The 15,429-nt window shown below is 37.7% G+C and overlaps 1 protein-coding gene across 1 annotated transcript in view; it reads right to left on the bottom strand.

The window, feature by feature from the left end:
- dapk1 (death-associated protein kinase 1) overlaps positions 1–15,429 on the bottom strand; it is a 70,665-nt gene that overhangs the window by 14,888 nt on the left and 40,348 nt on the right. The window contains exons 12-18 of the mRNA XM_026931274.3: positions 13,335–13,454; positions 10,471–10,569; positions 9,514–9,612; positions 5,765–5,863; positions 4,555–4,752; positions 3,851–4,048; positions 2,239–2,337 (exon numbers count right to left, since the gene is read on the bottom strand). Of these exons, the coding sequence (XP_026787075.1) occupies positions 2,239–2,337; positions 3,851–4,048; positions 4,555–4,752; positions 5,765–5,863; positions 9,514–9,612; positions 10,471–10,569; positions 13,335–13,454 (912 nt within the window). The remainder of the gene's footprint in view (positions 1–2,238; positions 2,338–3,850; positions 4,049–4,554; positions 4,753–5,764; positions 5,864–9,513; positions 9,613–10,470; positions 10,570–13,334; positions 13,455–15,429) is intronic.

Genomic DNA, 15,429 nt, shown 5'->3' with positions numbered 1-15,429 from the left:
AGATATACTCTTACAACACTTATCGCATAAGATGATCAGTAATGTTAATGGTAAAAGTTTCGGTGTTCAGCTCTGGCTAAAGAGAGGACGAATACGACCTCTAATTCCCTCTCAAGCTTAAATGTGCTCATTTGTCAGACACTGAAAAAAGAGTTGGGAAGTAACATTTACGTTTACGGCCTTACATTTATGTTACACAAATAATAAACTGCACTTACAAGAGTAGCATAATGAAGAGCACTTTTCACTCATACTTGGGTAAATTTATAGACACATTTTCTTTTTCTTTGTTACATTTGACTATGCTGTTTCTGCTCATTTTAAAATTTGTAGTTATTGATCTGGTCCATTCCTGGCATTATTTTGCACCATTTCTGTCTCCGTCGTGCATAAAGCTACAGGCTAGCATTTTGCAATGCGTTGAAAAAAATGCTTTGTCGTAGAATCGCAAGGTGGATTCCGAATGCTGAGTGCTCTAGCGAAATGGACAATGGCATATTTCTCCTGGAAAATAAACCACAAAACATTTTGCTTTACTGCATTTCCCACCAAGCAGTTGTGCCCAAACAATGTGATATTCAAACGCACTATGGAACCAATCATGGTAAAAAAAAGTATGACTGTGCTGCTATGGACAGACAAGGCTAACTGCAGCTCTCAAAAAGTTCTCAAAAAGTCTGTTTTCACTCAGAGACTGATGCTGCTGTGATGGTTAGCAAATATCAACAAGACTGGTTTTTACCACGTCTGTTATTATAATGTTATACCATTACAAAGTAGTAAGAACATCACAGAATATGGCAGTCTCTCACAAATTTGAATGAACCTTATAAAATTAATAAGGAATGTGATTGGCTCCTTTATTGTGAGATTTTATCCAAGATGGCCCACAGCCCTTGCTCTCGACTGTCAAAAATGCCCCACGTGAAAAGCCTAGCACAGCTGTGCCTATGAAAATGGTGACTGCTAACATTAGTCACATAGTTAGCAGAGAAGACTATGCATATTGTTAGTATTCTTTAACAGACAAGAGGTGTCCTTTCTGTATGATGCAATACATAAGATAAGCAGTATGTGATTTTGGTTTCCGTTTATCAGCAGTGAATGGTTTTTGTCTCATTACTAATACCACCACTGCTTACTCTGAAAATCCAATCCTGTGTAATGAGTAACGCACTACTTAAGTAGTTTTTTCAGCAGATATTTCCTTCCTTTTACTCAACCAGTTATTAGGATGTCAGCTTTTATGAGTCATGAGTCATTGTTCTCTAAGACATAGGTTCCCAATCCTAGTTCTCTCTGCTCTAACACGAAAATGTACAGTACTGTGCAAAAGTCTTAGGCACATGCAAAGAAATGCTGTAGAGCAAAGATGCCTTCAAAAATAATGAAATTAAATGTTTCTACATAAAAGAAATACTATAAAGAGCAGTAAACAGTAATAAATGAAACAAAGTCAATATTTGGTGTGACGATCCTTCGCTTTAAAAAAAAAAAATAGTCGTCTCAGGTACAGTTTGTGCAGTTTTATAAGGAAATGAGCTGTAAGTTTTACTGAGCATCTTGCAGAAGCAGCCACAGTTCTTCTGGAGACTTTGACTGTCACTTGCTTCTTATTTTTGCAGCAAAACCCAGGAGGCTTCACTATGTTTATTACCTGAAAAGTGTCTCTTATGTAATATGCTGCTTTCTTTACTCACATACAAACATTTTTCTGTAACATTTAATTTTGTGCTGGAAAACTAATGTTTGGAAATCTAAAATGTTTTTGTACTGACTTGATAATGTAGAAGTCATAAAATAAAAATCGATAACAAAGTTTGTATTAAAAAAATAGGGTGCTTAAGACTTTTGCACAGTACTGTACAAGACAGGAGGTACTCCAGGACCAGGGTTGGGAATCTGTGTTTAAAGTAACAGCACTCTTACTTCAGAAAGTTCTTTTTTTTTTTATTAGCCCATCCCCCTCTGATCGGAAATGTCTGAACGTTGGTGGGTTTGTTGGTGACTCATATTAGTAACGATCTCTGGGCCATCTAAGCAGGAGTGTTGTGAAAGCCAACAGCTGGTAAACCATTCCATTATTTCATACTTCAGATTTACTAGTGCATTTATATACATCTCTGAATTGTCATCTGCTTGTTTACTTCTACTTTTGAAGACCTTGTACCTTAGGTTTGCTAAATTATTTGGTAACACATGTAAAAGCATGGATTTATGGAAAGTCCCGTGACTCACATTAGTGATGGCCTCTGTGTTAGCTCCGGCCACGCAGAGATGCCGCACCACCTCCAGTCCTCCATTACTCGCTGCCACATGGAGAGGAGTTCTCCCAAACTGTGACAAAAAGACAAAACAAAGCCAGACTTAAGATTATACCACTCCACAAACAACATCCCATTAATAACAAATACAGAAAAACAGTAGTCAGGGGACTCTAAAAATTCAAAGTCAACAGCTAAAATGGAAATAAAAAAAAAAACCTGCACTTTCCATTCATGGCTCAGAAGAAACCCTGGTGCTGACAGATCAATTTTACACTAATAACATTTTGTTCCTGTTAAAGCTTTGAATGAGAGCCACCATCTATCTTCTGCCTGCTGGCTAATGGAAGTGCTGTTTCTAATAAACTCAGGACAAAAGAACAAAAAGTACATTTGTTCAACAGATCATAGCTCTAACAAATGGTTTTAAATCATGCAATGGTTGAAATCTTGCAGAAAACTAAAACACAAAGGAAGGAAGCAGGGACAGACATGAAACAAAGGAAGTGGAAATCTAATTATTTAGTATAACATTCCATCAAACCCTCAAGTAAGATAAATGCCTGTGGACAAAATGTGGAATATTAGTCCATGTATTAAAAGTCTTGCAATGATCCTGGCAAGTTATTTAAATAAATGCTAATATAATGTGTTTTAAAAGTTTGGCAAAGGCAACCATGAAGGTAAACCCTCAACCCTCATCACCTACGCTGTCTATTAGGGACAAGCGATGGAAACATACTGTATCTACTGTATATTATGAATAAATATCTGCACTTTACACAAATAGTAATAAAGCATCCCAACAAAAAAAATATTATATAGATATTATATTGTGCATGTCTGCGAAACAAGTTAGATCCTGTCACTTATGTAGTAGCAGCTATAAAAAGTTGTTCCTTCACCAGCCTCTCTTTTTCTCTCCCTTGAGACAAAAAAATAAGACAAAAAAAATGCAGGTTGTAGTGTTACTGAGAAACCGCAAAGCACAAAGAAGACTTTCCCATGGCGGAAAACTTAAAGTTACAGCTTTACCTCTGACTGTTAAAAAGCACTGACACTGGAGACTCCTTCCAAAAATGATAACTAAACATCTCCTCACAGAAAATCTCATAATATCAACAATCCACTTACATGGATCGTCTGCCATAAAAGTCCCTGTCAAAGCTGTTATTACAGAAACATTGTAGTAGAATGAATGCATTAACATAAACTTGTGATTTGAATTATAGTAGTTACTACTGTCAGAGCTACTGTTATAAAAAAAAATGACTCAAATACTGTATATTATATCGAATCAGATCTGATAATGTATGCATATTAATGTGCAGTAACTAATCTGAGAATAGTTCCTTTACTTGTAACTAAAACTAGTCTTTAAATGAACATAACAACTGAAAAGAAGACTGTTTATTTAAAAAAAAATTTATATGTTTATATACCATTTTGTGTGCACTTCATAACCACCTAATGTCTGATGATTACTGAGGGAATGGCATGCTCTTGGATCTTTGAATTATTCCTGAGTAAAGGGTCACTTTGCATATGCGTGCTGCTGTTGTTGAACCAGTTTCCACTTTACTCACTTTATTTGGAATGTCCAAATTGGCTTTAGCAGCACAGAGCAGCGCCACCAATGGCAGGCTGCCATCCTTGCAGGCAATGTGCAGTGGTGTGTTTCCATGGCGATCCTGGTGGTCCACATAGCAGTGGTGGCTGAGGAGGCACTTTACCACCTCGATCTGACACCTCCGTACGGCCAGGTGCAGTGCGATGTGGTTGTCCTGTAGCACACATGCACATGCAAAATAAAGAACTTGCTAATAGAAGAAAATTGTCAGAGAGACATTTCCAAATCCAAAGCCAAATGTGTAGCTACTGTACAAACATGTCTCCAATCTATAGATGCTTAATTTCTTCAGAGGAAATTAAGGAACCCTGCAATCCTAGGAGCCCATTTTCCTATACAATGTGATATAAAGTTTAAACTCCATGGACCAAATTCTTTTTAGACATTAGCAATATAATTAGACAAAAGTTTAAAGTCTTTAATGTTGTACTGTTTAAAATCCATATCACTTTTTTAGTAGTGTTGTTGAGAGTGAATAATTCATATATTCTAATGGCATAAAAGTGCTGGTATATAGGAGCTGCCCTAGTACACAGCAAATGCTCATATACCTAGTATATATCTCATAAGAGGTCTGATCTCAGTTTCTGTTATTGATTTAGACAGCACTCATTTTCACTATTGCTTATCCAGTGTGTGTGTGGGTGTGTGCGCGTGTACCTTATCAGTGGAGTCCATGTCAGCTCCATGCTCCAGCAAACACTCCACAATGTCACGGAAGCCACGGGCCGAGGCTGTGAGCAGTGGGCTCTCACCCTCACGGTTACGGGCATTAACATCACAGCCAGCTTGACATAGGGCCCGTGCCACTGCCGAGTACCCGTGCCATGCAGCACAGTGCAGAGGAGTCTCCTGCTCCTGCAGGACAAAGAGAAATGAATGTGTTAGTCGTATACTGAAAGGGCAAAGAACCAGTAGAAGAGCTTTAAATACTGGGAACTTTATTCTTTTCCATAATAGAATGCTTCCTCCAAAAATGATTATAATATAATCAATGTTGATATTATAATCAACAATTTTAAATGGCTAGAGAGTACCTCATAACAAGATACTGAGTTCATGGCATTTTGACACAACAGATTTAACAGTACTTCTTGCTTTAAATCTGTATATGAAATTGAAAATCTTGCTTTCATGTCTCTGTTCATATCATCCTGAAATCTTGGGTAAGAACAGCTGTTATTTGTGTGCTGAAGTCACTACTGGAAGGTATGCCAAGTGAAATGAAGCACAAACAAGATTAGCTAAATCTGCGTGCTATTGCTACGGAGTGCTAAATCAATCTGTGCTTTCAGCTTTAGCAAAGCTGTTTGAGCATAATTATCAAGTTAGTGAATGACATTTGCAGCTAATTCTGCAAGAACTGCTAGTATTAGACTTGTGCTTTCATGGAAATTACCACAGAAAATGCAGAATGTCATAATTAACCCCCCCTCCCCAAAATCCAACAAGTAATGTAATACAGAAGAATGAAACTCTGCTTGAAAAGCCATTCCTGTTACAGAACTAACACAGGAATGGTGACAAATTCTTCATTACTGTACTTCTATTCCTGTACTGTACTTATATTATATTTATACTCTAACTCATTCCTTCTAATTTTGAACACATTTCCAAATTAAGTTCCATGTAGTAAATGAGGTAAAGTTCAAGGGGGGTGAATACTTATGCAAGGCACCATCCTACAAGCATTACCTATAAAATAACCTCCAACTTTTTGTCACTACAGTATAGCCTAATTGTAGTATTTTAATGTAAACTGAATTTTCTTTGGACTTCCATTTTTAATAGAGTAATACTGTGTGTAGGACATTATTCCTGTTTTTAAGTGAAGTATTCTGTACTTTCCTGTTTCTCTGGTGTTACTCACCCGGTCTGTCAGGTCAGGGTTGGCGTGAATACTGCAAAGATACTGAACTACATCCATGTTGCCATATCGAGAGGCCACGTGCAGAGCCGTCTCCCCTGACTGCAGCACAAAGGAAAAAAGGAAACTGTAAGATTCATAATATGCTTACTGGAAAGCTAATGGTTTAATATGATATGGCTCAGTGAGCTATCTGAGAAATCCACGACAAGAAAATCCAGCATATAATTTTGAACATCAATCAGTAAAATGTGCATCATTATTATACTTTATATGATTCATGAAGGCCTTAATTGCAGCTTTAAAGTAACTGTAATAATAATAATTATTATTTAATGGGTAATTTGATATAAAACACCTGAATCATATATTTTCGAATCGTAATCTGTTCCTGTTTTTTTTTTTATACGATGGGTTACAAAGTTGGAGTCCACTATTTCATCATCTTTATTGCAGCATTTTGCAAAATCTCATTATAGCTTTACTCCGTTAATTCTAATCTTTCTAGAGTACATTATTTGAAACCGAGACAAATCATTTCATTTGAGAAATCCTCTTATGAAACAGAATTCTATCAAAATATCCTCATATAACTCGCCTTATTTTTTTCATCAGCTGCTTTAAACTGTAATAAATACTTAGTTGAAATGGTAACGTGTCATGTTGTCATATCTTAATCCCCAACACTTGATGCTGATTCCATTAGTATGGTCCTCTATGTCCATGTTTCTCAAAGTGGCATCTGTGAAGCATAGCTGGGGGTCTGTAATTTTTTTTTTAGTTTTTATTTAGTTAGTATTATTACTATGTATTATGTATTGAATTCATATAGTTATTAGCCAATCAATCCAAACCTTAATTACTCAAAAACAAGTAGTCTTACAAATAACTAGATAAATTAGACTTGAATCTAAAGACAATATTAATAAAAATATGTTCTGCAAATGGAAAGTTCACGAACACAAGGCTATATGGCCCCAATGAATAGTTCCATTTTTATTGCGCACATAAATAACAAGTCTATTATCTGAACAGCTAGATTATGTTCATAAAATAAATCTGTGCTGAGGGGGCCCAATATTTTTATTCATTTATGTTCTTTTATATATATATATATATATATATATATATATATATATATATATATATATATATATATATATATATATATATATATATATATACACAGTCAGGTCCATAAATATTGGGACAGTGACACAGTTTTGGTAATTTTGCCTCTGTACACCACCACAGTGGATTTGAAATGAAGCAGTCAAGATGTGACTGAAGCGTAGACTTTCAGATTTAATTCAAGGGGTTTAACAAAAATATTGCATTAACCGTTTAGGAATTACAGCCATTTTTTACAGAGTTCCTCCATTTTCACAGGCTCAAAAGTAATGGGACAAACTAATATAATCATAAATATTAGGATTATTTTTATTACTTGGAGGTAAATCCTTTGCAGTCAATGACTACCTGAAGTCTGGACCCCATGGACATCACCAAATGCTGAGTTTCCTCCCTTGAGATGATTTGCCAGGTCTTTACTGCAGCCCTCTTCAGTTGCTGCTTGTTTGTGGGTCATTCTGCCTTCAGATTTGTCTTCAGTAAGTGAAAAGCAGCTCAGTTGAGTTGAGGTCAGGTGACTGACTCGGCCATTTAAGAACATTTAATTTCCAAGCTCTTGGGCTGCTTTCACAGTATGTTTTGGGTTGTTATCCATCTGTACTGTGAAGCGCTGTCCTATCAGTTTTGCAGCATTTGACTGAATCTGAGCAGAAAGTATAGCTCTGTACACTTCCGAATTCATCCTGCTACTTCTATCAACAGTCACATTATCAATAAACCCCAGTGACCCAGTTCCATTGGCAGCCAAACATGCCCATGCCGTAACACTGCCTCCACATGTTTGACGGATGATGTGGTATGCTTTGGATCATGAGCCCTTCCTTTCCTTCTCCATACTTTTCTCTTCCCATCATTCTGGTACAAGTTAATCTTGCATCAGAACTGGTCAGGCTTTTTTTTTTAGAGGTTTTTTAGCAAAGTCTAATCTGGCCTTTGTGTTCTTGAGTGTTACCAGCGGTTTGCATCTTGAGGTAAACCGTCTGTATTTACATTCATGAAGGTGGCTCTTGATTGTAGACTTTGACAATGATAGGCCTACCTCCTCCAGAGTGTTCCTGACTTGGCTAGATGTTGTGAAGGGGTTGTTCTTCAATAAGAAAAGAATTCTGCAATCATCCACTTTAGTTGTTTTCTGTGGTCTCCCAGGCCTTTTGGTGTTGCTGAGCTCGCCAGTGCATTCCTTCTTTTTAAGAATGTACCAAACTGTTGATTTGGCCCTCCTAAAGTTTCTGCTATCTCTCTGATAGGTCTGTTTTGGTTTTTCAGCCTAATGATGGCCTCCTTCACTTGCATCAACACCTCTTTGGACGGCATATTGAGAGTTCCCATGAACAGCTACCAAATGCAAATTCAACACTTGGAATCAGCTCCAGACCTTTTATCTCCTTAATTTATCATGGTATAAGGAGGAAACAGGCCACAGCTGGCCATGAAACTGCTTATCAGTCAATTGTCCCATTACTTTTGAGCCTGTGAAAATGGAGGAACTCTGTAAAAAATGGCTGTAATTCCTAAACGGTTAATGCAATATTTTTGTTAAACCCCTTGAATTAAAGCTGAAAATCTACGCTTCAGTCACATCTTGACTGCTTCATTTCAAATCCACTGTGGTGGTGTACAGAGGCAAAATTACCAAAACTGTGTCACTGTCCCAATATTTATGGACCTGACTGTATATATATATATATATATATATATATATATATATATATATATATATATATATATATATATATATATATATATATATACACACACACACACACACACACACACACACACACACAGTTAAGGGGTCCCTGGCTGTAAAAGGTTACACAAGCCCTGCTCTAAGTATTATCATTTTACTGACTTCATTATAACATCTTTGACTCGCCTTTACTAATTTTTTATTTTACAAATCTAGCACACTGATCATTAACTGTGGATTTAGACTTTTGGACCCTTTTAATTTAACATCAGTCAGTGCAACTCAAACACTGATCATTTTAAAAATACGCTGTGTGAAATAGCTACTCCAACTGCACCGCAAAGGTAAACTCCAGTCGGACTTACACCATATATCACACATGTTCAAAATAGCGGTCTTTTCCAGCAGTGGCATTATATGTTAACATGACTAAAGCCATAAGAGCATTTAGTGGGGCTACTTTACTTTAAGCCCGGTGAATCATGCAGACTTGCAATTTCCATCTCTAATAAAAGAACACACACTGAAAAGCGTGACTCTTTGTTGTGTTTCAGAAACTCGACAGCACTTCATGCTGCAATTTGGTATGCCCGAGCACGCTCTTGAGTCTAGAGAGGTGCTTCTGTAAACAGAGCAACGATTATTTTATAGAGTGAGCGGCTCTCAGCCCAGCGAGTGACCATGGAAACTGCGAAAAGTCCAAAGAGACCATAGAAACTGCGAAAAGGGAAAGTGGGAAAAGGTGAAAATGTGTCACATATGGAAGGATGGGGAATAAAAATCTCAGATGTATCCTCTGCCAGAAGACTATTAGTGATGGCAGTGTGTGTGTGTGTGTGTGTGTGTGTGTGTGTGTGTGTGTGTGTGTGCGCGCGTGTGTGGATGAGCCCGAGAGAGAGAGAGAGAGAGAGAGAGAGAGAGAGAGAGGCACCTTATCTTGGATGTCCAGAGGGCACTTCTTTTCATGGAGGAATTTCAAGGTCTCCACATGGCCGTGTCGAGCTGCATAGTAGATAGCGTTGGCTCCAGACTGCGAGACAGCAAAACCAGGCTATTCTGGCTGCATCTAAAAGCCCTTCACTTTTCATTTGCACAGGAACTGGTGTTTAAAGCCTCTTCAAACATTATAACTGTTTAACACCAAATGGCTGTTCTTAATAAGCATTTACCAGTGATGGTGTCTAGCCATATACTAAACTATAAAATCCTTAATTACTATTTAATCAAAGATTTAATTATAGATAAAAGCTAATCAGAATTATGCTGGATTGTCAGATGGCATAATACTTGGCAATGGCAGTTTATCCAATACTCGTGCTGTAGAGTGTATTTTGTACATGTATCTAAAGGCATGTGTGTTACAAGCTGCAAAACGAGGTACAGTTTTCATACACCATTATGCAAGCAGCACTGCAATGGTGTAAAAACATGCTGATTGCTCTTCTGATTTAAAAGAAGCTTTACCGTACTTGCACTTTAACTGCTTATCACCACCTTGATGGCACCACAGCTGCACCCACAGGCTAATTAACACAATTCCTGCTCCTTTTGCAGCTTGTAAAAACAAATGAAGTAGAACTATCCACTAGTGCACTAGTACAAATACCTCCTGACGATAGCGTGAATAGTTTTGCACTGTTACATAAATTCTGACGAAATCAACGGACATCACTTACTCCCAATATAGACCTGGCCAATTTAATCACTTAGAAGAAAACTAACTAAAGAAATAAAAATCTTTCAATTATTCATTCGTTCTTTCGAAGACAAAGGTAAGTTTACCATGAAAGCGAGAGCTAATATTAAGAATACGCTAAGGAATGATGAGTGAGTGTGTTTTGGATTCTTACTGCAGTTGATGAGACTAAGCAGTGGGATAAGGACACACCTTGTCAAGGGTTTGGATTTCCGCTCCTTTTCTTATCAAAACGTCTATGATCTGGATGTTCCCACAGCCAGCTGCGATCAGGAGCGGAGGCGTTCCATGCTGTGGCACACACGCACACAGACGCACACATACAGAGACAGAGAGAAACAATATGGCTTAATTAAGCTCACACAGAGTTCCAGCAGTTCCTCATAGCAGGACAGGTATTACAACCCTGTCTCTAATTAAGCAGAGTCAGTCTTAGAACGTTGTCATTCAAATGAGCCTTAATTATTCTGCCATGTTTGCTTTGCGGTTTTAATTGTGGAAAGCAGGCTTTCTGCTGAACTCGGCTTAAATGCGATTGCTTAAAGGCTCTCGCTGATGCCCATGATTACAGCTGTTTATATGTGACTGGAGGTGATACTTTGGCATGCATAAATGCATTAGCCGTGGGAATGCTCTTTAGAGTGTGCGCACACGCACACACACACACACACATACACACACAACTGGACAGCTCCAAGCAAGGCAATCAACAGCAAGCCTCGCTTCTCACTCTGGTGGATAGATTAGAGTTTCCTCGCCGCCCCCTCTTATCTCTTTCTTTCTCCTTAAAGACAAACACAATCCCTTCTGAAGTATCTCAACCAGAGAGAAAGAAGCCGGTTTGTTGAAATTTTAAGCTGCACACTGTGCATGTGACAGATAAACTGATGTCATAGTAAATGCTTCTTCAAATAACTTTCCCATTACACAGAATATTGTGGATAATTTATATCAAACAGAACAATGGGAAAATCCTGAGTACTGAATAGATGATTGTCATAACACGGAGAGGGAGTGCAATACAGCTATAAACACTAGATACCTCTATTGCAGACCAAAACCTGACCATTTTAATACGCACTTAAAGAACAAAGTGCAGTAAGTATATACACACTACATTACTACTTTAGCGCTATCCCTAAAGATTCAGACATCAGACCTACAAATAACATTTTACTAAGGGTAGTGGTTATAACACCAACATGAATTCTGCAGGACAACTGACATAAAGCTACATAAACATTATTGCTTATTAATAAACTTTATTATGGCTTATTTCAAAACGCCTTATCTGACAAAGAGTGCTTTTATCAATCTGACATAACACCTGAGTCCGAGTTATGATGATATTGCACTTCTGATATCTCAATCTCACATAATAGTTATGATGTGACATGACTTAAGGTTTAATTATGAACAATCGAACAAGTAATTCCAAAAGATTTTCTACAGTGTCTCCTGAATTTGGTGGTAACAACTTCAGCGTATAAAAACCTGATGTGTAACACCGTTACCTGATAAAATGTACTTCTTAACTGGAACAATCATGACGCCATGATGACAGAGTAATATATATTTTCGTCATCACGATACCATAAGCATGGCCATTTCGTCATTTTGTCATGTTCGTCATCACCATACCATAAGTAATTAAACTTCAAAGTCAGTTGTATAAAAGTATAATAACAATAAAATAATAAAATAAAAATAAATAATAAAAGTATAATAACAACCTTCTCTCAACTTCAAACATATCAGAATAATGAAATAAAGCTTTATAAATATTTATATAGCTGTATATGAGTTGTCATGAAGAGTGCACGCAGATGCCATAGAGCGATATGAAAACTAGCCTTGAGTAAAGTGTTTACTGGCCTGTGTTATGGGGATGAGCTATTAACATACCTGAACATGGGAAAGAAAAACAAGTCACTTATATAAACAAATGTTAATGCTGGAACTGCATGGTGATGGCAAGACTAAAAAAAGTGCAAACTATCATTTTATTGCCAGAAATTGCATTCTGCAAAATCGTGAAATGCAGTCTATATAGTCTATATTATCCTCTTCTAACAAAGGACTAACTTCTGATCCTGTTTGTGACCTCAACAGTAAGTCACTGGCCAGCGATTTGGTGTTTGCACATTAAACACATTATTTGAGTCTAGTGTCCTTACTTTCTTTCTATATGTTTAACTGTGAGCTGACGTATTGTGCATGTTCTCGTAGATGTGTTACGTAACAGCTTTAGACTGTGCATTATTTTGCTCTGTTTTGTCAGTTTACACAAACCTGCATGTTCCTGATCCATGAACACAAATTAATTAATTATAGATTGCTTTACTAACAACCATATTGCACCTTAGGCAATGTGTCCAGGCAAGAACAAATAAACAGCTAATAGCTGAGACACAAAATCTCTTTGTTATTTGTCTAACGATATGTCCAACCTTGATAGAGGCTCCAATCTGCTATTAATAACATGAACAGTGTGTGAATGTTCCAACACAAATAACAACAACAAATGCAACAGGCTAATGCAGGTTTGAAAAATATATATATTAAAAAAAAAAAAAAAAAAAAAGATTTTTCTTCACTATAGAACAAGCAGACTTTTTTTTAAAGCTCATTCAACCTAAGCACTCACACCCACTGTATCCCTGACATCAACACACACACACTGCCAAGTCGTGATTAATCAGATAATGATTAACACCAAGTTACAGTTCAACTCTGTTCAAACCTCCTAATACATTACAATTACAACCCAATCAAGACTGCGCTGAAAATTAAACCGGGTACGACAGAGTTCAAGAAGTGTTCTCGTACTGAGACACACTGAATATCAGCGTTGCTCTTAAAAGACGACATGAAAACTGCGTGGTGACTCAGATGTCATAACAAGTGTAAACGAGAAGCTTATCGGCTGGTCAATCGAGCTCGCCTTGGCTGCTGCTCTATTTGGAATGAAGCCAAGCAGATACTCCGGAACAGGATTCTACTCAGTTTGCTCATCTTCCTGCTCTTTTTTTGCTTCCTTTGTTCGGAGGTCTCACCTTATTGGGCTGGTTGATGTCATAGCTTGTCAGAGAACCTAAGAGGTGCTTCAGACCCGGCACGTTGTCATCGTTGATGGCATGGATGATGGCTTTCATCACGAATGAGTCTTCTTCATCCTGGACAGAAAACAATGACCATGATGAGGATGTTAAGATGATATTCTCAAAATATTGGAGGGTAATGGTATTTCCTGTATCATGGTTATATTTCCTGTATACACATTGCTTTGGAAAAGCGATAATATGGCTACTCAAAGACTCTGGGAAACAGGGAAACGAATCACAAAACTTACAGTAAGCAATAAAGAGCAGAGTAGAGTATATCTTTTTTTCCAAAGTATTTAAAGGCTTAACAATTTACTTATTTTCATTCTGTACCTCCAATTCTAACACTCCACTACTATTTACACTATTCACAGTATAAAGATTAGCTGATAGAAGATATTACACACAGCTCCAGAGCATCAAACAACAGAGTTTCACAGAAATGACAGGATTTGCCATGTTCGAAAGAACTACTGGGGAGAAAACAATGCCAAATCTCCTTTAACAGTCACTATTTTGCCCAAATCTTGTTTCATGCTGCCGTCAATGAGCCAGGCTCCAAACCAAAAAGGAGTGTATTCTGCTAATCTTATTGAGTAATGCAGGGAGGGGTGGGGGTGGGGGGTGCTCCTCTGATTTAGATTATAGCTACACTGCTATTCGAGTTCATAACCTTTAAACAATAGCTTATAGGTTGACAATCAGGCCATAGAATGAGGAACTGGGGGAGAAGGGAGAAAGTAGGAAACAGAAAATGAAGCAAAGTAAGCAAAGAGTGTAAAGTGTGTATGTGTGCAGCCATGTGGACACTGCAACATTCCACAGCTTCGGAACACACACATACACGCGCACACAGACACACACACACAGACACACACACACAGACACACACACACAGACACACACACACAGACACACACACACAGACACACACACAGGGTTATGAAGGTTTTAGTTGACCTGAATGTTACTAATGCAATGCTTACAACCAAATCCTCATATTCTTATGCTGCCTTCAAGAGCGACCAGAATTATTATAAATATGAGTTTTCGAGTTCCCTAAGATAGACCACTGAAGCAGTCAACAGGAGAACATGCTCTAACTGGATTATTCCAATTTGCCGAGATGAGCGCAGTTTGAGAGATGAAGATGAGGAGCGACACCTCAGCCATTATATAACGAGAGCAGGATTTGCCAACCCAACATGACAGTGATGTCTTCTGCATTTGAAATTAATGACTAGAGTGAAGCATAATAACCATGTAGCTTTCAGAAGCACCTATCATCCACTGTACAGCAAGCAGGATGGGTGTCAAAACTTAACAAGAATAATTGCTGACACATGCCCATTTCCTTTGCAAAACACACTCCTATCCATCAACCCACCCACACACAGACACACAACAGCACACAAACACATGAGCTCATTTCCTGGATACACCTTTCTTAGCAGAAGGATGATCAGAGACGCATGGGTGGAAAATACTTGAGTAACTGTACTTAGTGTATTTATACTTTATGTGAGTGTTACTGAAATTGAATACATGTACTGCTACTAAAAAAAAAAGTTTTACTCTTTACTTCTATACTCATTACAAATCTAGAAGTTCTTGTCTCTCATCCAGCCAATAACTGTAAACTCTATTGCAGTTTAGTAACCAAGTTTATGGAATGGAAAAAAAAAAAGACTATCAAGTTTCATGCCAATTTATCAACTGCTGTGAGGCTACACAATGTAGACAGTGCTACAGCTATCTGTGTGTATTCGAATACGGATAATCCACCAGACTGCAGTGTGGAGCAAAGAATTTGCCTCGCTAGAAAGCATGAACGCCATCTAATCTGAAAAAGCACGCTGAGGAAAGTTAACTAGCTAGATTTAACTAAGCTAGCCTGGTTTCTTTTCTAATGCCAGGTTAGACTAGTATCAATTCCAGTAAATAACATAACTGGCTAGACAGCAAATTCTAGCTAATGGTGAATATTGGTTATTTACATGACAGTGTACGTCTGATTAGTTCATTAGCTAACTATGCAGTGTTAGCC

Source organism: Pangasianodon hypophthalmus, chromosome 24, assembly GCF_027358585.1.
Source record: "Pangasianodon hypophthalmus isolate fPanHyp1 chromosome 24, fPanHyp1.pri, whole genome shotgun sequence".
NCBI lineage: Eukaryota > Metazoa > Chordata > Actinopteri > Siluriformes > Pangasiidae > Pangasianodon > Pangasianodon hypophthalmus.
Note: the sequence above shows the minus strand (reverse complement) of the source record. Positions and strands in the feature narration are given on the sequence as shown.